Source organism: Zootoca vivipara, chromosome 7 (assembly GCF_965207765.1).
Source record: "Zootoca vivipara chromosome 7, rZooViv2.hap1.1, whole genome shotgun sequence".
Lineage (NCBI taxonomy): Eukaryota > Metazoa > Chordata > Lepidosauria > Squamata > Lacertidae > Zootoca > Zootoca vivipara.
This window is the reverse complement of record NC_142590.1, coordinates 62,565,514-62,587,371: the sequence shown is the minus strand read 5'-3', so window position 1 is coordinate 62,587,371 and position 21,858 is coordinate 62,565,514. Positions and strand designations below refer to the sequence as shown.

The 21,858-nt window shown below is 45.7% G+C and overlaps 1 protein-coding gene across 4 annotated transcripts; it reads left to right on the top strand.

The window, feature by feature from the left end:
* Window positions 1-1,658: 1,658 nt before the first annotated feature.
* AMPD1 (adenosine monophosphate deaminase 1) lies at window positions 1,659-20,638 on the top strand. 4 transcript variants are annotated; one of them, XM_035123615.3, is made up of 16 exons: window positions 1,676-1,803; window positions 4,112-4,123; window positions 6,878-7,055; window positions 8,299-8,464; window positions 11,394-11,559; window positions 13,310-13,529; window positions 13,973-14,102; window positions 14,929-15,123; window positions 15,355-15,486; window positions 15,596-15,759; window positions 16,409-16,535; window positions 16,903-17,066; window positions 18,281-18,401; window positions 18,837-19,010; window positions 19,135-19,245; window positions 20,351-20,638. In XM_035123615.3, exons 1-16 carry the CDS (start codon window positions 1,782-1,784, stop codon window positions 20,507-20,509), a joined length of 2,241 nt encoding a protein of 746 aa, XP_034979506.1. In that variant the 5' UTR covers window positions 1,676-1,781; the 3' UTR covers window positions 20,510-20,638. The 4 variants fall into 4 exon arrangements, with proteins under 4 accessions (XP_060133151.1, XP_034979506.1, XP_088530548.1 ...); XM_088674422.1 differs by lacking the exons at window positions 1,676-1,803; window positions 4,112-4,123 and adding exons at window positions 5,413-6,111; window positions 6,306-6,501; XM_060277168.2 differs by lacking the exon at window positions 4,112-4,123 and having other exon boundaries at window positions 1,659-1,803.
* The last annotated feature ends 1,220 nt before the right edge of the window (window positions 20,639-21,858 follow it).

Genomic DNA, 21,858 nt, shown 5'->3' with positions numbered 1-21,858 from the left:
CCGTCATGGTGTCCCGTTGCACCAGAAGTGGTTTAGTCATGCTGGCCACATGACCCAGAAAGCTGTTCAACACCGGCTCCCTTGGCCTGAAGCGAGATGAGTGCCACAGCCCCATAGTCGCCTTTGACTGGACTTAACCGTCCGGGGTCCTTTACCTTTTACCTTTTACCTTACCTTGTTTCAGCATGGAATATAAACATTGGTCTCAGCAGCACCCTAGTTCTGTGCATCAACAGCAGCTTCAGCCTGAATGTCTTAATGTCAAAAAGCCTGCCACATTTTGGTGTCATACATGAAAAGAGCAGACACCTAAACTGATTGGGTTAAGAATCTTGGTCTTGAAACTATTGGATTTTTGCATACACATGTATGCATGCCATGAGAAGTTAGGCAGTGAAACTTCCCAGCCAAGGAGGAAAATGTACTGATAATAAAGCCGTGCCAATGGGACACAGCCATCACAGAGCACAAGGATCTGCTCTGCTCATATCCTCACATTCTCTGTTCACCCTTTTCCTTCTGACCCCAAGGAAGGTTAGCTAGTTAATTTGATATTCTGGATAAAAGAAGGCGCAAGAACTCAAAAGAGAATTAACAAGACTGTAGAGCCTGAAGGTCATTCTTGGTTTCAGATGCAAATTTAACGCCTTTGACATTCAGTGCAGAAAGATTAGAAGCAAATGCAGTCTTTATAGATAGCCATAGAGGGCAGATAGTTTGTTTATTCAGAAGAGTGAGCCATTGGGTTTGACTGGAAGGTTTGGTTATGTTGATGGGGGATAAGGAGTTTGGAGTGCTTGGTCAGAAGACATTGGTGACTGGAAATAGTTTTCATAGTTGTGCATCAGAAGCAAAGCAGCGTTTTAGGAAGGCCGCTCAAATACTTGGCCTTGTTTCAGTAGTCATAATATTGATTGCTTGTGCTATCCTTGCTTTAAAATTTGATTTTATATCCCACCAATCTAGCCCTTAGGATGATTAACACCAATTGAAGTTGGTTATAAAATACAATAACATTAAATAATGTAGCATAATAAAACAGGCAGGTTCAGTAGGGGTTAGATGAAACAAATGTACACCTGGCTACCACAGAAACCTGAGCATCCATTCTCAGGAAGGAATGGAGCCACTATAAATCCAAACAATAACATTTCAAAAAAGCACTAAACATATTTGGTATATATTGGTGGATTCAATATTGCTTAGTTTTGCCATGCAATCTAGGTCTAATGGAGCAGAGTACCCACGGCTAGCCTGGGTTGATACAGATTTTGAAGAGGCAAAAAAAAAAACTGCTTGAAAGGATGCTGCAGATAAGTTCTAGTGTTGAACATACCCCAAAGGATTGTGGCGCAAAGTCAGTGCTTTTTTATTCAGTACAAATAGTTGTGCTAATCTGGTCTCCATTCAAGAGTCAGTGATAGGTGCCACCTGTGACCAACTCAAAAGCACCCAGTCCTGGCCATGATCCTGGCAACATTCTCTCATTTGTGGTGAGTGGGTGGAACAGAGCTCCCAAATTTACTGCCCATGCATCCCGGGACAAACAGAGTTAACCCCCAAGCAAGCAGCTTCACCTTTTAACAACTGAGACTTTGCCTGGCTGCAGCTTTAAATAGTCTGCTGTGTATTCCTTCACTCCTTTTAGATGAGGAGAGTTGGGTTACAAGAGCAGAGATAAATACGTAGTAAAATGAGTCTTGGGTGGTTGTGCAGCTTCGTTCTTCCACTCGTCCACACCACACTTGGTTTCTCAGGACTCTCCTGAGGTAGTAGGGGAAATGCCGAAGGTGAAAGTTCCAGGTAGGTCTAAATTCCCACATAGCCTTGGGCAAGTTGGGAGGAAGCCTTCTTTTATGATGAGGCCAGTGCCAATAGCCAGACTCTCAAGAATGGATTCACAAAGCAGGTCTGATTGCTTTTTTTTAAAGTTGTGCAGGGCACAGTACAGGAGGTAGAAAGTGTGAGAGCTTGAGCCATTAGCTTTCCCAAAATGAGTAGTTTGGATAGACGGTCAGGCAAGTGGCTTTTAGGCCACAAAAGTGAAATTGGACGAGACCAGTTGATTCAGCAGACCCTAGTTTTGCTGTGTTAAAAATTTATCAGAGGTTGGATAAACTTATATAAGAGCACCCCTAGACATTGGTGTTTGCCAGATAAAAGAGAAATGGAAGGGTTTTCGATAACCTTTAATGGCTTATCAATCATTAGCAGCAAGGTAATTAAGACATGCACCAGGCTATTAGCCAAAGGGGAGCTGGATTTGGCTTCTCTTTGTCGGCTCGTAAAAGACCTGAATAAACCCTACTCGGTACATGTTGCCTTCCAACTCTGTGGTTCTGTGCTGTTACTGGTACTAGCAGAATAGCAACATGGTCCAAGGAATCTAGAATAAAACTGATTAGATTTATTGCATTTTTTGAAGCAGCAGCAGCAACTATCCACATATTAAATCTAAGCCTTTGATAAGCTTAAAAATTACATAAATAATCCTTACAACTTGCTCTTATTTTGTTATGCTCATAAAGGAACATTTATTACAGCAAACAAAATGGGTTTTAAAATTGTTTTGTCGCTTTTCTCTTTAACAAACAGACCTTGGTTCCAGTTTGTACTTTTGCATGGTTTTGGTTTTTTTAAAGGTGAAGTATAGGAAGTTTTGCTGCTGTATCCTTTTACTTCTTTTGAGCTAAGAAGACATGCTAATAAATTGTCAGGGAAGAATGAAGAACATTGATGGACCTGTGCTTTGTAATGTTATAAATGCTGAATAATGCCCATAGGTGCCTACTAAGAAGACCTGGACCACATTTTTGTGTTGCAGTTTCAACTGATTTATCACACTAACCTTTTTTTTTTTTAAAAAAAACTGTCAGTCTGCACCCCCTTCAGATACAGTGGTATCTTTCATGCTTGGAAATACTCCAGCTAAGGGCTCATACACACTTCTGCTTGACCCGTGATTTGTAGGCATGGACCTGAGCAGTTTTCCTCTTGCCTCACTCTAGCCCCAGAGAAAACGCACTATCTAGTGCTAAATTGGAGCAAATGTCAATCTGGAGAAAACCTGAATTGCTGCTTGCTCTAATTGAGCGCTAATGAGTGGGGGGAAGCAGTGGAACAAAAGGAAGTGGGGTTAGACCAGGGGTCCCCAAACTAAGGCCCGGGGGCCAGATGCGGCCCAATCACCTTCTCAATCTGGCCCACGGATAGTCCAGGAATCAGCATGTTTTTACATGAGTACAATGTGTCTTTTTATTTAAAATGCATCTCTGGGTTATTTGTGGGGCCTGCCTGGTTTTTTAAATGAGTAGAATGTGTCCTTTTATTTAAAATGCATATCTGGGTTTTTTGTGGGGCATAGGAATTCGTTCATTTTTTTTTCAAAATATAGTCCGGCCCCCCACAAGGTCTGAGGGACAGTGGACCGGCCCCCTGCTGAAAAAGTTTGCTGACCCCTGGGTTAGACCCTCAATCTAGTCTAGGCTGATTTTCTCCTTACCAAACAACTGTTCTAAGAAATACTACATACTAGGTTTTAGATTTTAGAATATTTGTGTGTGGAAACTGCTTGACTGAAGGATTATCTTTTCATATTATTACTTTGGCATATATGGAAGGTGGTAATCAGAGTCATGCCCCCAGACCACCATATGTTCACAGTTCACAGTTACCAGCTGCAAAGAGAGTATTGCCATACATTTGTAGGCAAATGTTCCAAATCATGCATACAAGAAGCTATAAACCTTCAGGTGTACAAGCACAGAGTCTATGAAAACAGTATATGCTCACCTGTATCCAAATCAATGCATGGAAAGGGATATTGATGGTGCCAATCCCAGGTTCTGAGGTAGAATATAAAAGACTGCATCCGTCATATCAGGATGTCTGGGCAAGTTGTCCCAAATTGCCCTCTTAACTGTTTTTCTTTCCCATTGTAGAGCTGTTCAACTTCTATGGTACCGTATGTAGGGTATATATTTCTGCAAACATTTGCTCAATAAAAATGTCAATTTCTGTATATAAATGTGGACAACGGGTTTTTTTAAAAAAACTTTAGGTGCTACACCCTGTGATCTGATTACATTTATTTTGTTTCACTCTCAAACAGCAGAGGAGAAACGTGAGTATAACTAGGCCTTCCTTGTGCCGCCTGCTGCTTTGTTAAGCAGTTGATCATATCCAAAAGACAAATGATCACAGCAACTCAGCGACTGTCCATTTCTCAGCAGTCATTGCCAGGAGCTATTGATGCATCTGGGGTGGGGAAGAAAGCTTGTATGGGGCTTGGAGGAGGGGAGGGTGTCATAAGGGGACCTGCATGGGGTGTGCTGTCCTCGTGAGTCTGGATGATTCAGCCCTTCATCAAAGCTGCCTTTTCAAGGAGCTCAGATACCTTCCTTTGAGTTGCAATACTAGGAAGGAATGCTGGAGCCCAGTTCTCGCCACCAAGTCTTTTACCTGGGCACCAACTAAAGACACCTAAGCTGGACCCTCAAAAGCACCCTGCTTGCTGGGAAAAGAGGAACACGAGTGGATGGTTGAAGTTACTTGGTAGTGGGCCCACTTTGACTCTTGGGTTATATACCTGGACTCTAAGGTTCTCTGCTCATTAAGCTCCTGGTATATGACTGCATTTCAACCTAAAAGCTGGGCATTGGCACAGATTGCCCTGCTGAGAAATGGCTGTCTTTCTAGGCTGCCTGGCTACCGCTGGGTGCAGAGCTGAGCATGAGCCACATTGCCCAGCAACCTCTGTGCGCAAGGGCACTTGCTGGGAACAATGTTGCTTCCCTATTCTTGTGGAATTGAGATGCGGATCACTGGCTGCTTTGACAACACAAGAGGTCTCTAGGCAGGACTTAGGAGCTCGGAATAGGACAACAACCCCTTACGTCCAACCTTCTAGTCTGGTGTGAGTGTGGACTTCATTCCCTGCTCAATCCCCATGCACATTGTCTGTCTGGAAAGTGGCATTGCATGAACTTGCCATTTGCATGGTCTCCGGCAGTCCCATCCCTTTGTCATGATGCCCTATGCCCTTCCTGCTTATTTCACTTGTATATCTCCTGCTGAACCAGATTACTTCTCTGCTTCCTCAATGTCCACCATTAAAGCAGTGCTTGCACACACATGCCCTTCTGATAGCCTATGTGTGTGGATGTATTACAGTGATTGAGATATTAAATTCTTATAGAATTTATTTCCCGGCAGCAAAATAGTCACTGGTCACAAAACATTTTACTATATGAATTTAATGTATCCAATAAACTAATTCCATTAGTGCAAGGATTTCCATTTGGGCAATGGAATTCTCCCTCCTCCTCCTCCCCACCCCCCATTTCTTCCCGAAATCTGCTCCAAAGAGTTGGAGAAAACTTCAGAACAGATTTAGGGGAAGCTCAAGAAAGCAAGAGAGGGGAGGTTCTATTCCACAGTCCAAAGTCCTTGCACTAAGAGAACCACTTCTCTGGATACCACTCAATATCTCTGTTTTGTTAGTCCCTGTAATAAATATATGCTTTAAATAATGAATTGCATCCTTCCAAGATCCAGAGAAATACACACACTCACACACACACACACACACACACACACACACACACATGCGGCCTTTTGTATTATACTAAGGCTGCAGTTCTGGGCACACTTACTTGGGCAATGGTGACTTTTATTTGTGAGTAAAATGCATAGAATTGGACAATAAAATTGTACGTCGTAGCCAATGCTGGATTCTCAACAGAAGTGACTGTCCTGCGAAACACCATAGCTTGAAAGGCCTCACACCAACCATACTCAGAGGGACCTGTACAGATCTGTATAACATATCCTTTCACGGGACTGCACCCGCATACATCATCATTGCTGGCTACAACAAGAAACATCATGCAGTAGTCTCAGGCTGTTTGAAAGATCAGAGCCTGCCTTTTGGAGCTCTGACATCACAGTTATATGTGAGCACTCCTTATTATGCACCTTGAGATCTCTAAGCAGAAACATCTGTGACTGTCGCCCTTTACTGTACACATTGCTCAGTGGCAGAAGGGTGATATCCAGGCTCTGGTTTCCACAAAAACGGGCTAAGACTACAATGAGGAAGCCCAAAACAAGGTAAGAAACTTCTTTTCTAAGTCACCTGCTTTCACATTAGCTTTGAATTTAGTTTAGATCCAGTACACAGTCCAAAGCAGCTTGCACCCACTATGGTGATGCCATCTACACTTACTGGCTGGGAAAGCCAAACCTATCAGTCCCAATTCAGCTTCATTCTTATTCTCATTGTCATGACATCATACTCGGTGTAGAGAGGCACGAACATTTCCAGACTATGGAGAAACGCAGACTCCAGCCATCCAGAATCTAGAGCCATGAGTGGATACCAAGAGAAGCTTCACCTCCATGAAGCATTTATGCACCCCAACACACCCATGGTTCGTCACTGGTGTTTCACCTTTCCTCACTGAAGCCCTGGAATCTCGCTGTAGAAGGTTATCGGTAGAAGTACGTACTAAGAATACTATCTGCTTAAAACCCTGCAGCGACGTTGAGTCAAAGTAGACTATGTTGAGGTTGATGGATCAATTGCGTGACACATGATCAGTAAGCTTTTTAAATACTCTGCAGCCCTGTAGCTGCATACTCCCCTACAACTATCAAGCTGCACCCAAGAATATGGTGCGGGTAAGTCTTCAGTTTCAAAGCACATGGGACATATTGTTTTAGCCTGTCAGTTCCCTGCCATGCGTACAAAGAGAATGTGGGCATGAAGTGGCCTCTGCTTGCACACAGGGCTGGTGTGCTGAGTCACACAATCGATCCATCCTCCTCCTGCAATGACCAAGAGCTGGCTTAGTGACCTTCCGCTTTCTCCCGACAGAAACCGATGATGCCATGCGCTCCTTCGCAGAGAAGGTCTTTGCCTCAGAGGTGAAGGATGAAGGGGGCCGGCACGAAATCTCTCCCTTTGATGTGGAAGATGTCTGCCCCATATCACATCACGAAATGCAACAGCATATGATCAAGGAGGAGGAGAGTTCAAGTGACACTGGGAAAAAGTGAGAGTTGTGTGTATGTGTGCATGCACTGGTGGGATATGGGAAATTTGGGCTGAGGAATGAGGAGCCATGGAAGATTGGATGGGTAACCTAGTAAGGTGTGGCTCAGATAGATCCTGTGCCAGGTGTGTGCTGATCACAGTACCTCTGAAGCATCATAATGCATGCGCCAGATACACGTACTCACACTAAGGAAAGGTGGCAACGAATGTGAAAAGAGCTAGTTCCTGAACCTTGGAAGACTTGCATTTATGGGAGTTCCTGAACCTTGGAAGACTTGCACCCCTTAATCATCAGAGCAGACCAAGTGATTAAGTATTTTGAAGATTAGCTTAAAGTGGAACCATTTGCTCACGTAGATTTTCAAAACTGATGTGGATATAAAACATTCCCCAAGCCACTTAGCTGGAATTGTCGGAAGAGTAGCATTTGCCCTATGTTTTTAGGCATTGAACATTTTTGAGCAGATATACTGTATTCTCAAACACATTGCTTTCCTGTGGAAGAATGGAATATTTCCATGTGTTAATAAGGACGGCAGATAGGTAGCTTTTCACAACAAGCAAGTGTGAAAGCCATGGTCTTATTTGTCCTTTTGATTTCCATAACTCTGACTATTGTCAATACTACCTGAGCAGTAGCACTTTGCTCCTATTCCTCAGCGGCTTACTCTGACCCCATAATTTGTATGCTCTGCTTCCTTGTGGAAATGTCTTTAGATGCAGATAACAAATTTGCTGAAGCAGCTGGTCAATTCAGAGAAGGTGCAAAACGACACCAGAAAGATGCTAGTTCCGAATATATTTATTTATAGAATGTATAGTTCAGCTTCATCACAAGTGATTCTTGGGCAGATCACAACAACAAAAGACAATAAAATGCAATTAAAACATACCACTAACACTTCCTCTCTCCTTTTTCAAAAACCAATTCAAAGGGTTTTTGAATTGGAAGAAGAGATAGATTTTCAGTCCGTGCCACAAAATAGGCCTGGTAGGTGCCTGCCAGTCTTCAGGGTGCCATTACTGACAATGCCTTCCTCAATATATAAAGACATTTGTATATTCCTTTGCCATCCCCCTCCAGGATCATGAAATATTAGCCAAACTTTCAATGTAGCCAGAGCTATGGGAGTGTATGGTGAACTGACCATGGAATACAGATGATTGCTGCCAAAGCATAGACAAAACTATATGAAATGAGTTTCCATTTGTGTTGCTTTCCTTTTCTTCATCCCTCCTAGGAAGAAGAGGCTCTTGCGGCTGAAGACCATTGCGCTGCTTGTTCCAACTGCGGGAAAGTCTTCGACCAAACTGTCCACCTTAGATGAGGTCATGTCCAGCAGCGCTCTGTATCAAGCCGTTCCCAGATTCCAGCGTGTTCAGATCACGGGCGACTATGCTGCAGGGGTCAGTAGCTGGAGGTGCCAAACCATCTCCTATCATGGATGAGTCTATTCTGCTGCCCCTTCTTCCATTTTGTTAGATGTGGTACTCCCATTACTGACTTTTCAGTTGCAACAATGCAACATGGCGGAGCGGGGGGAGGGAACCCTCCTGCTTTTCAGGGCTTCCCCAATACATTTTCTCCCCCATTCCATATATAAAACGCTGAGGTGCAGTGGTTTTCAACCAGTGTGCCATGGCACCCTGGGGCACCTTGAACGATAGTCAGGGGTGCCGTGGGCAACACTGGTCTCTGTCCCTCTTTCCTTCTCTCTCTCTCTCCTCCGATGCCCTCTCGCATCCCTGCCTTCCAAAGGCTTGCACAGCTACCTATTTCAGCAACCCAGGCTATAAGCTCCGCAGGTGAATGGTGCCTTTGGGAGGCACCTTTCTTTGGGGTGGGATGTGAGAAGCTCAGAGACCAGGAACAGCGGCAGCAGCTGCCCGGAGGACTCCCAAGGAGAGGAGAGAGGAGGCTGAGGGAACACTCCCCAAGGGAGGGTGTATGAAAAGGGGTCAGATGCTGCCAATTCTGCAGGCAAGGGGTGACATAACTGGGCTCCTGAGCCACAGAAAGAATGTAGTTGGGTAAGGGAGCTGTGGACCCCAAAAGGTTGAAAACCTCTGCTCTAGTGTGATGGGACAGAGTCTTTCACCACACCTGAGCGCAGCAGGCTAGTTTAGTAGGGCCCCAAGGCAGTCCATGTGGCTCGTATAGCACGATCTGCTCTCTGCCCCTCAGCATCTATCTCATGAGGCAAATGCCTCATTCTCCTTAATGGTAGAACCAACCTTCCTTCAACAACAACAACAACAACAACAACAACAACAACAACATATTATAAAGTCTGTTCAGGGCTGGTACACACCATATATTTAAAGCAGCCCTCACCTGTAGTATGTTAAGGGTGCTGGGTTTGGGGTTAACTACAGTTCCCAGGTTTCTTTGGGGGTGCTTTAAATGTGTGTGTGCTAACTGCACATGGAATCGGCAGGGGAAGTAAAATAAAGTGCGTTCGGAGAATTTAAAAAATAGCCCTCTAAAACAAAAATGGCAGGAAGTGGATATAATCAAGCATTGTGCTTACAGAGCACTTGGAAAATGTGGTCCACTCCCCTCCTCCAGCACCGCCTTGAGAAAGAATATCTTCTGGCTTTATGCAGTAGATGGACAACAAAGGCGCATTTATTGGGCACAAACCCTGATCATGTAGAAAGGGCTTGCTGCTCTTTCCTGATCTCCATTCCACACCCCCACCCCACCCCAATTTCAAATTGCAAGAGACACAGCCCCAAAATGGAATGGGAGGAGACGGAATTCAATGGCACTTCTACAACTAACCTTAGCTGTGTCCTTAGGCGAGCTGTGTCTGTGTTTTGAGTGGCCTAACTTGAACCTGTTGAGAAATAAATCAAATATGGGGGGATTTGCTGGGTCAAGGGATATTGATGAAATTGAAGTGGGAGCATCCTGGTGCTCAAAATAGCTCCAACAGCTGGATCCTGCCATGTCCCTGATCACCTTTCATTGCCAGCCTTGGTGGGTTATTGCAGACATGGCTGCTGTTGGAATATACTCTGTAGTCTCTCCTTCACTCGAGCAACCATACTGGGGTCTATCCCATAGACGGCTCCAGGTTTAAGCAGAATTCTTGCTGTGGCCTCCCTCCTGGGTGGGCTTCCTTTGCAACATTGCAAAACAGTGGTTCTTTCTTTCTTTCTTTCTTTCTTTCTTTCTTTCTTTCTTTCTTTCTTTCTTTCTTTCTTTCTTTCTTTCTTATTGTAAGGAGCAGAAAGGTTCCTATGAGTGACAATCTCCCAGTGTCAGCCATTTTGTTTTTCTTATCATAGCCCAGGAGTTGTGATCACCCAGAGCATTGTGGGAAAAATAAAATGGCAGGTGCCAGCTGAATAGTACCCACCAGAGCTCAACAAGGAAAGGCAGTTGTCAGTGCAGTCGGCCCTGCCAGGGACATGGGGGCTGCAATAGCTGCCATGTGCTGATGCTGGGCCTGCTTCATTCTCATAGCTATGTTCACCACCACCTCCAACCGGGCATGCTGGGAGGAGAGCACTCTCACAGTGCAATAGTAGGGAACTTTAGGCCCGGGGGCCAAATGTGTCCCACTGCCTCTCCATCTGGTCCTTGGGATTCTCCCCAGGCCACTCCCTCCCCCTACCAGCCACACTCTCTGTCCTCAGGCTACAGCCTTTGCCAGTCTTGCCTCACACCTTCCATGAGCGTTTTGGTTTTTGCATGACTTGAACTCCGATATTCCCCTTTCCTTGCCTGCTGTATTATTTGTATCTTTTATTATTCCTATGACAGACCCGCCAAGTGTCCCTATTTTCCAGGGAGAGTCCCAGATTTACAGAAGCCATTCTGGTTTCTGATTTGATCCTACAATGTCCTGCTTTTCCTTAGCCTGTCCCTATTTTCATTGGAGAAATGTTGAGGGGAAGTCTCTATTTCCATCAGAGAAATGTTGGAGGGTATGGTAGGATGTCCCTATTTTCCTCAGAGAAATGTCAGAGGGTATGGAATAGCACACCCCCATTTTCATTGGAGAAATGTTGAAGGCGAAGTCTCTATTTTCATCAGAGGAATGTTGGAAGGTATGGAATAGGGCTAAAGTGCCCTCTTGTATCTGAAGAAGTGAGCATGCACACGAAAGCTCATACCAATGACAAACTTAGTTGGTCTCTAAGGTGCTACTGGAAGGATTTTATTTTTTTTGTTTCGACTATGTCAGACCAACACGGCTACCTACCTGTAACTAGTGCCCTCTTGTGGTTTTCAGCACACCTGGGTTCCAACCCCCCCCCCACACTTTTGTTTTGCAATTTCTGTCCTTTTTATCAGTGCCAGAAGTTTTAACAAATATTTCCACAGGTGACAGTGGAGGATTTTGAAGTGGTCTGCGGAGGCCTGTACCGTGCCCTGTGTATCCGGGAGAAGTACATGCACAAGTCTTTCCAGCGTTTCCCCAAGACTCCCTCCCAGTTCTTGCGCACTATTGAAAGTGAGGTGTGGAAGCCAAATGACGACCTGCTTCCAGGTAAGTACTCAGGCAGGCTGTGCAGGCTACACTGGGTGACTGGGCTTGTGGGTGTGTCCCAGAGCAAGACAGCAGGTGTCGGGGTGGGTGGGTGGATCTGGAGGGCACTGCAGAGAATTGCATTAGCTGCTTTAATCTTTTAAAAAAGAAAAGACCACACTCCTGTCTGTGCAGAGATGGTGTGCTGAGCATGCAGAACACTTACAAACATAGGGAGCTGCCTTAGACTGTTGGTCCATCTGGTTCAGTATTGTTTACACTGATTGGCAGCAGCAATCCAGGGTTTCAGGCAGGTGTCTCCTCCAGCCCTGCCTGGAGATGCCAGGGATTGAACCTGGGGTCCACTGCCATCCATTCAGATGCTCTACCACTGAACTATAGGCCTTCCTTACCTAGAAGTAAGAGCACTGTGAGAGCAGATTTCTGCCGGGGCCACTGAGAGCCAGCCCTTTGCAAAGACTTGAGGAGAGGAGCTTCCCAGATGGAGTTCTAGAGGTTTGGCATTCCCCCCTCCACCTTGGCTCACATTCTGATCTGAGCAAGTATCTTTTTGGATTTACTATGACTACTGTCAGGTAGTTCATTGAATCTGAATGACATGTAGCCTTGGCCTTAGGGCTGTATTTCCTGTGCTGGACCTCTTTCCAGTGTGCAATATCATGCCATATTTTGACTTAGCTTTGTCTACCATTTTCAATCTCACGCCCCTGTTTTCCCATGTTAAAAAGAACAGCCTTCCCCAAGTGGAGTTCTCACGCTTCTATCACACAGGCTTGTTCATAGCAGGTAGGAATATAGGAAACTTCTTTTGCCACTTCATCTAGCCTGCTGTCATCTACTGTGACTGGCAGAGGCTTTCCAAAAGACATCTTAGCTAGGGTTCCTTCATATCATCCTCCATCTGATCCTTTCTTTTAACTGGAGAGGGCTAGAATTGAGCAAGAAACCTATTGCACGAAAAACATGTGCAATGGGGGTGTTTTTCTTCGTCTGCCCCTGAATCAGACTTTAATTCTCTGGTCTAGACTACCATTATATCAGATCCATCTACGTACAAGATGAAAAGGGACCTGTGAATCAATTGAGGATATGATGTAAAGCAGGGATAGCCGACATGGTACCCTTGGGATGCTGTTAGACTTCAACTCCCATCAGCCCTAGCTAGCATGGCCAGTGGTCAGGGGTGGTGGGAGCTGTAGTCCAGCAATAAATGAAAGGCACTGTGTTGGCTAGCCCTGGTGTGAGGTATGAAAAGCCTAGGCACCCATTATCTTAGGGATGGAGCACTGTCCTTCTCCCTTTCTGGACTGCCACAGCAATAGGCTGCACCTTTGAGGAGGAGGCACGACTTTCACATTTCTGAGAATGCTTTTCACTACACACTCAGAACAAAAGATATGTGCAATTACTAAACTTGTTATTAGTCACTAAGAATAAATTGGATTTTAGGATTATGCTACAAGAGGCAGCATCTTGTTAAAGGATACTCATGCAGTCGGGAGCCAAAATTAGCTAAAAACAAAGACAGAAATTGTAGCAAAAGCATCTGCATGCAGGGGATGGATAATGGTGGCATTCTCTCCTTGGGGTTTCAGCCACCCTCAGTCCTGGCAGCCATGCGGTTTCCTTAGCGGTGTAGAATTTAATTCTCGTAGGTCGATAGCTGTAAGAGAAGCATGCTAAAGACTCCCAAGCCTTTTCCTTTGTCCTCCCCTTGCCCAACGTTAGCGCACTTTCCTCTTGATTCTAGTGTTCTCTCCCCCTGTGAAGAAAGATGAAGATCCCTTCCAGTCTGACAACTTGCCCGAGAATCTGGGCTACCATGTGGAAATGAAAGAAGGTGTGGTCTACATCTATGCTGACAAAGCTGCTGCTGCCAGGGGTGAGCCCAAGGACCTGCCCTACCCAAACCTGGATGTCTTCATTGATGACATGAACTTCCTGCTGGCCCTTATAGCTCAGGGACCTGTGTAAGTGTCTTGGAGGTATGGCCCCTTTGCGCATAAGCAGGGCCCAGCCCAAGAGATTTTTGAAGCCTCAGGCAGAAAATCCAAAGGGCGCCCAGCCTGCAATGAAAAATGTAACAGTGAGCTAACTACCAATGTGCTTCCTTTTAAAGATGCCCAGGCTTTGCTGCCTAAGGTGGCTGCTGCTGTCCTGGGTTTGCCCTGCATGGGAAAAGGGCAAAAGTCGAGCCACCCCAAGGCAGCGCACATATATCCCTGTTGCAATGACTTCTGCTGCCTCGGGTCACTTGCTCTGGAATGTGACCTTTATCAAGCTGTCGTGTGACAGCAGCAGGATTACTTCTGGCTGGCAAATGTCGGTTGCGTTGGCAAGCTGGTGAACCTGGGCTTGGTCACTTATTCTGCGAGTGGTTTTTTTTTTGAGATGACGCTCTTTCCTCTTGCAGCAAAACCTACACACACCGACGCCTTCGGTTCCTCTCCTCCAAGTTCAGTGTGCATGAGATGCTGAATGAGATGGAAGAGATGAAGGAGCTGAAGAACAACCCCCACCGGGACTTCTATAATTGCCGTAAGGTGAGGGATCTGTCCAAGGTGTTTGTTGCCTCCTCAAGCAGGAGCAGCTGATCTTCGTCACCTTCTGGGGCTGCAGATAAAAGTGGGTGTGGCCAAAGTGTAGGTGTGGGTGTGGCCAATATTTTTTAAAGGGCAAATTTTGCAGGATCATAAAAATTACGGCAAAGGGTGTTTATTTTATTATGTGAACTGCCCTGAGGCCTCTGGGTATAGGGTGGTATATAAATTCAATCAATAACAATAACAATAATAATATGCGAAAATGGTCAGTATCTTTTTTAATTTAAATTTTTTTTATAAAAAAATGTTTATTCGTAATGGATGGAAATGGGGGTTTGGGGGATTAACAAAACCTTTTGGACCCAGTGCTACCACAGGAGAAGTAGTCAGTAAACATATTTTTAAACATTATTATTTTAATTTACAATATTTAGGGGACCTTGGATGTCCACAAAAAAACCCCACACATGTGGCACCGTAATATTACCATAATACTGTATAACGTTCTGCCCCCCCCCCCGCAAAACTAGGAGTGCATTAAGAGTTACAAAAAACCTGGCATCACAGTGGAAGGCCAATAGGGGCAGTAGATAAAATAAAATAAAATAAAATACAGCATTTAACTATAATTTTTAACGGCAAATGGAAGAGGGTTGTGGGGGATGAATGAGACCTGCAAGTTGTGGGTTAGGTGCCCTGGCCTTAAGGTACAATGACGTACCTCATCAGTGCCTCCTCCAATATCATTGCTGTGGTGGGTTCCGTGGGAGGGAGGCATCTGCAGTCACCATCACCTCCTAGGCTGACCTTTCTCTTCTCTTAACAGATCGACACGCACATCCATGCTGCAGCTTGCATGAACCAGAAGCACTTGCTGCGATTCATTAAGAAGTCTTTCCGGGAAAATGCTGAAAGGGTTGTGTACAAATCCAAGGACAAGACCTTGACGCTCAAGCAGCTCTTTGAGCAGCTCAACCTTGACCCTTATGACCTGACTGTGGACTCCCTTGATGTCCACGCAGTGAGTCCTGCTTTTCCTTTCCAATACAGGAGATCTCTCACCCTTTCCCATGGTCTCTGTCACATGACTGCTGGCTGTGGCTAATTACTCCACCCCCCCCAGCTGTTGCTGCCCCGCAATCTTGACCTCCAACAAGTATTCTTTGCTCTGTGCATCTAGCCAATGACTACTCCTCCTCCCTCCTCCTCCTCCTCCTCCTCCTCCTCCTCCTCCTCCTCCTCCATGTCACAGGGCCGGCAGACCTTCCAGCGCTTTGACAAGTTCAACGCCAAGTATAACCCGGTGGGTGCCAGTGAGCTGCGTGATCTCTACCTCAAGTCTGAAAATGCCATCAATGGTGAATACTTTGCCACCATCATCAAGGTTAGAGACTATGGTATGCAAGGGTTTGTATCTGTGCGGCTGGTAGACTGAAGATAAGGCCAGTTCCTGGAAGCAGATCAGGTAATCCCTTTCCCTTTTTATTTCGCAGGAGGTTGGCTCTGACCTGGAAGATGCCAAGTACCAGTACGCAGAGCCACGGCTCTCCATCTATGGGCGTTCACCGGAAGAGTGGCCAAAATTAGCCAACTGGTTCAACACACACCGTGTTTATTCACCCAATATGAAGTGGATGATCCAAGTGCCCAGAATCTAGTAAGTACTGGAGGGGGCAAAGTTTGATCAGGTCAGAATGGCCAAATTCCATGTATAGATCTGATTAACCCAGATTCCTCCTCTTTCACTAATTATGGGCCCCTCCATGCAGCCTACCCCTTCAGTACTTCACCTCTCTCCCCTATCTCCTGGCCTGAAAGTGAAGGTTTCTCTTCCTTTCTATGCCTGTTTCCTAGTGTGTTGCCTATGGTCTTGGGCAGGTGCAGTGGAGTGGGAGAATATTGGATCCTTCAAGGGGACTGGACTTAGGGGAAGCCATCTACAAGGATTCTGGCTCAAGTCTGCAGACTTATGACCACTCGCCTCAGGTTCAGTAGCAGGAGCTTGGCTCAGTTCCTTACCTGGTAGTATCATAGCCCTGAGTTTGGCTGGCTCTTCTTCCTCTGACTCTGATTGAGTTCAAGGCCAGGGCAATGGATATTCTTTGGTTTCCTTTGGGTTCTATGGGGCAAAGCAAAATGAGCAGGAAGCTGGGACACAGCTGGGACAAAGCATGTGCTTCAGCACTGAGTTCACTTGCTTCATTTCAGTTGCTTCTGCTATTTGCAGCCCGCTTACATTTTCTTTCTCCCAAACATCCCACGTAAATGATATGGAAATGAGCAGAGGTGTTTCTGTCTCCTCTCAGTGATGTGTTCAGGTCAAAGAACTTTTTGCCGCACTTTGGGAAGATGCTGGAGAACATTTTTGTGCCGATATTTCAGGCGACAATCAACCCACAGGACAACAAGGAGCTGAGTGTGTTTCTGCGCCATGTGAGTACTATTGCCCAGAGGCACCCTGGGCCCAATCCTAGTGTAGTGACAGGCTTTGCTCTTTGAAAGTAGGTGATAGAGAGAGTGGCCAATACAGCACCAGAAACCCGAGGGTGTATCTAAGTCAGCATATCGTCAACCTGGTAGATACCACATAAGAAATGACAACACCTAACCATTACTGGATTCCAGTCTTCCAGCTCCAACAAGGTAGCACCTTGGACAAAGGTGGCCACTCTGTCCCCCTGCAGCAGAGGGTGACTGTTGGGTGATGGGAATTAGGGATTATCAGCTTCATGTTATTTGGTGAAGGTGGGCTTGCTTTTGAAGTTGGTCCCTTCCTCAGAACCAATTGTACAATTTGCAGATTACTGGTTTTGACAGTGTGGATGATGAGTCCAAGCACAGTGGACATATGTTTTGCACCAAGAGCCCCAAGCCGGAGGAGTGGTCCCATGAGAAGAACCCCTCCTACACATACTACTTGTACTACATGTATGCCAACATCATGGTCCTCAATCATCTCCGACGGTGAGTCCCAGCCTGGGCAGAAGGATTATTGCCAGGTGAAAGGCTTCGATTACAAATAACCTGCACCAACATTTAGTACAGTGTTTCTCAAACTTGGGTCCCCAACTGTTGTTGGATGACAGCTCCCACCATCCTTAACTACTGGTCCTGCTAGCCAGGGATGATGGGTGTTATAGTACAACAACAAGTTTGAGGAAACACTGCTTTAGCAGGAGTAACATTCCTAGTTCTGCTGGTTCTGATAAGACCACCCACTAACCCTGACTAAAGCATATTGCATTTCAAGAGCTTGACTGCATCAATCCTTTGTCTTCATTGATCCAAAGCCCTAAGAGGCACAGTTCCAGGCTCTGCTAGACTTAAATGCTTGGATTCTAACCTGCCTTCTGTAAATGAAACAGAATTCACATTTGCATAAAAGAGGTTTGCCTCCTCTTCTCTCCCTCTGCAGCCTCCTGCATTTCCCCAAAATCTCCTGGGGATTGGGGGGCCCTTAGGAATGGTGCAGTAGGGAGCTCAAGATGAACGGGGGAGTTGGTGAAAGCCACTCCTCCTTTACGTAAACTGAGGACTAAGTAAGGATCCAATCCAGTGTTGGCAAAAGTAATGCCTTCATATAATAAGACCAGGACTGCTGAAATAATCTCTCTCAAATGTTTATATATTTTTTCCTTTGCTAGTTTGAGAATGGGTTTTATACACCATAATAATATTGTCTAAGCCTTCTATTAAAAGAGCTAATGAGACTCTGGGGCCTAACTAAATATTATCTGCAGACAACTGCGATGAAACAAGACAGGTGCTTTTATAAAGAAGAGAAAAATGCTTTAAGAAAGGTCAATTTAATACAGAGAAACAGTGAAGGGTTGCTTAATCCTTTCTGTGCTTGCTGGTTCTCTTAACCAAATTGCTCCCCCAATTTACCCCCCGCCCCCGCCCCACCCTGCACAAGTTTCAAACGTGTATTAACTTTGTGGGCAGAAAAGCAACTGGATTTGAATGGCTGTGGAGCAGAGAAGTTACACTCATCCGCATGTTAACATGGATTTTTATCATTCACCAATGCACAAAAGGGACGTCCCTGTTGCTTGCTAATCCCAGCATTACACCAGCATGTTTGGTCCCTTCAAGTAGGAAGCTGTCTGGGGCCATCTGATGGTTGCTTCCTAAATAATGCTAGATGTGTCCCGTGATCTGGGTTTTGCCACCCACAGGGAACGCGGAATGAACACTTTTCTGTTTCGTCCTCACTGTGGAGAAGCTGGTGCTATCACCCACCTGCTGGCTGCCTTCATGACTGCAGATAATATCTCCCATGGTCTGAACCTCAAGAAGGTGAGTTGCAAGATGTGCTAGGCTGTGGAGAGAAGATCTCCAGGTGTCCTTTCATGCTCATGTTACAACAGCGGAGTCATCACTGATCCATCCAACCCATTCTTGGAGCATCCCTTTTCAAGGGAGCCTTGTGACCTGGCAGGATTTGATGGGACTCCTCCATGAGCTGCTGATGTCTCCTAAGTGTTAAGATCCTGCCATGGATGTTTGGTGGGCCCAAAACTGGGAAAGCCAGGATTTTGTACTTTGCATGTGGTGCTAAGAAGTAACTAAGGAACAGTGCAAGCAATTCTGCACTGCATCTAGAGCACAGAGACAAAATGACTCCCATTTAGAAAGAACCTGGAAGCCCATTCTCATGATGTTTGTCGGGAGGGAATAGAGGTCCTGCTGCCTGCCTCGACTTGATCTTATCCTTGCCATGTCTCTTTGCAGAGTCCTGTGCTGCAGTATCTGTACTTCCTGGCCCAGATCCCCATTGCCATGTCCCCACTCAGCAACAACAGCCTCTTCCTAGAATATGCCAAGAACCCACTTCTTGATTTCCACCAGAAGGGCTTGATGGTGTCTCTATCCACCGATGACCCTATGCAGTTCCACTACACCAAGGTAGGCAGCTGGATCCTTTCCTAGGATTGCTGTTTGCTCTCAGAAGTGTGAGGGGGGATACATTGCAGCTTCTGCGATAACCTTTGCAATGGCTACACTTTGTATTTCACTTTCTATTCCCTAGGAGCCTCTCATGGAAGAATATGCCATTGCTGCCCAGGTCTTCAAGCTCAGCACCTGTGACATGTGTGAGATTGCACGCTACAGTGTTCTGCAATCTGGCTTGTCTCATGAGGTATGGTGTTCAATGGAAATCTCAAAGGGGTATAGAGTGCTCCCTGATGTGGGTGATTTAGCAGCACCAAATCACTGCTGTTCTGCTTTAAGCTCCAAGTGGAATAACAATTCTGGTTCTAGACTTCTAACAATCTGTAGCCAAATGATCAGTACCCCTTTCAAAGCTGCCATTTTGGGAAGGGAGGTTCATTTGGATTTTTACTTTTTGGGGGGGGGAATAGTGTTAAATACTGCCTACTCACTGCATCCATTATTATGGTTCCTCATTGCAATGGTCTCCCCACTGCAATCTAGGGGGTGGGGGAAAGGAAAAAAGAAAGAAAAACAATGTTATTTGGAAAAGGAAGTGTTGAAGTAATATAGCCAATTCCTAGAGATGGAAATAGCTCAGGGGTGGCCAACTTCCAAGAGACTGCGATCTACTCACAGAGTTAAAAACTGGGAGTGATCTACCCCCTTTTGGTCAGGTTCATGTCAAAGTTGTTGTGGTTTTTTTTTTTAGGAAAGAGGAAGGCCCATGTTGGGGGGGGGTTCATGTAAAAGTTGTTGAGCTTCTTTAGGAAAGAAACATTTAACTTTCTTTTAGAAAGGAAAGCCCTGTTTTTGGTTGTTCAGGTCATTTTAGGGGTGCAGGGCAAAGATGTTGTGCTTTTTTAGGGGAGCCAAAGTTTTTTTAGCTTCTTTGGGGGGAGCCACTGATCTACCGGTGATCTACCACAGACGTCCAGTGATCTACTGTTGGACATGCCTGATCTAGGCCATCTACACCAGGGAAGACTGTGGAGATTTTTCACTGAATTTTCTGACTCTGGGGAGAGGAAAAAAGGTGAAAGAGTAGAACATGACAAATCGATGTTTTATCAGCAACATTGTACGGATGCTTTGTCAAAACTGAACGAACTAAGTGTGGCTTAGTAAGTGCCCTGTGGCTGTGTGGAAGTAGATCTCTGCCTCAGGGTTTAGTGGCTGGGAATATAACAAAGGTTGAGCAAACAAAAGAGGGTACAGTACAAGAAAGCAATGGAAGCAATAGGATATGGGAAAGGTGATGTGAATGGGAGTCTGAGTGAGGGGGTGTCTCATTTACTGTATCATTTCCACAGGAAAAGCTCCATATTCTGGGAAAGAACTACCAAGAAGAGGGGCCTCAGGGCAATGACATCCGCAAGACCAACGTGGCTCAGATCCGCATGGCCTACCGCTATGAGACGTGGTGCTATGAGCTCGATCTTATAGCCGAAGGGCTGAAAAGTATTGAATAGAACCATATAGCAGGCTTGAGTAGTGAAATCAGCAGTGCCATTCAACGCCAGGCAACTGTAGAGGTTGGAGAGTGAGGGATTATTGGCCCCAACACTGTTGTTTCAGATTACATACGGTCTAAAAGAAAATACGTGCAGTGTGTTTACTAAACTCTTTGCGCTCCTTCATTCTGCGAGCAAGGTGCAGTTTGCCCTGCATTCTGGGTATCTCCTGCCATGAATACCACAAAGATATTTATGTGAAAAGGAATCCAGGAGCCCCTGTTTCCTTGTGTGAACTGTTGTCTTTTATTTCAGTGTTTTCTAAAAAAAAAAAAAGTAGGAACATAGGGTTAAAGTGATCCACACAGCCCCTTGACAAAGATGCAGGCAGGTAACACTGCAAGGAGGGACACAGGTGGTGCTGTGGTCTAAACCACTGAGCCTCGGGCTTGCTGATCAGAAGGTTGGGGGTTCGAATCCCCACGATGGGGTGAGCTCCCGTTGTTCGGTCCCAGCTCCTGCCCACCTAGCAGTTCGAAAGTACGTCAAAGTGCAAGTAGATAAATAGGTACTGCTCCAGCGGGAAGGTAAACAGTGTTTCCGTGCGCTGCTCTGTTTCTCCAGAAGCAGCTTAGTCATGCTGGGCACATGACCCGGAAGCTGTCTGCGGATGAATGCCAGCTCCCTCGGCCTATAGAGCGAGATGAACGCTGCAACCCCAGAGTTGTCCACGACTGGACCTAATGGTCAGGGGTACCTTTACATTTACCACGCAGGGATATTAAACAAGTCATTGTCTCACTGCCACAAGCCATTTAAAGGGCAAAGGGAGGCCATGTCCACAAAGAAAATGACTGGATTTTGTAGTGCAGCAGGCACACTCTGGTCTGTATGAGGGACCCCCAAAGGCTTGATAAGGGCCTAAACTTTGATGCCTCTGATGAGGTGAAAATCCACTGGTGTTGACCCATGCAATAGCACAGACTGTCTCATACTCCATCTGGACTACAGAGCACCCCATACTTTGTATAGTATAGTACAGCAGATACGCTTACATGTTCCACCAACCTCTGTCTCCCTTCCTGGGGCAGAATGCTTATTAAATGATTTCAGGATGATCAGCTGATCCCCGCAGATCAGCTGGGTGGATGGGGTTTATCAGTTCTCAGCAGATAGGTGACTGAGTAGAGATTTGCATCCCTATTGTGTTACTGAGCTGGGAAGAGAGGTTTAAAGTTTTTAGCCTGGCCCAGCACCCTGATGAGGATGCAAATCTTTTCCTCCCTGCTCATCAGATTAGTTATCTGGTGTGTGATTTGTAGCTCAGCTGTGCCATGGAGAGGCACACTGCATTTTTTCTACTCTTG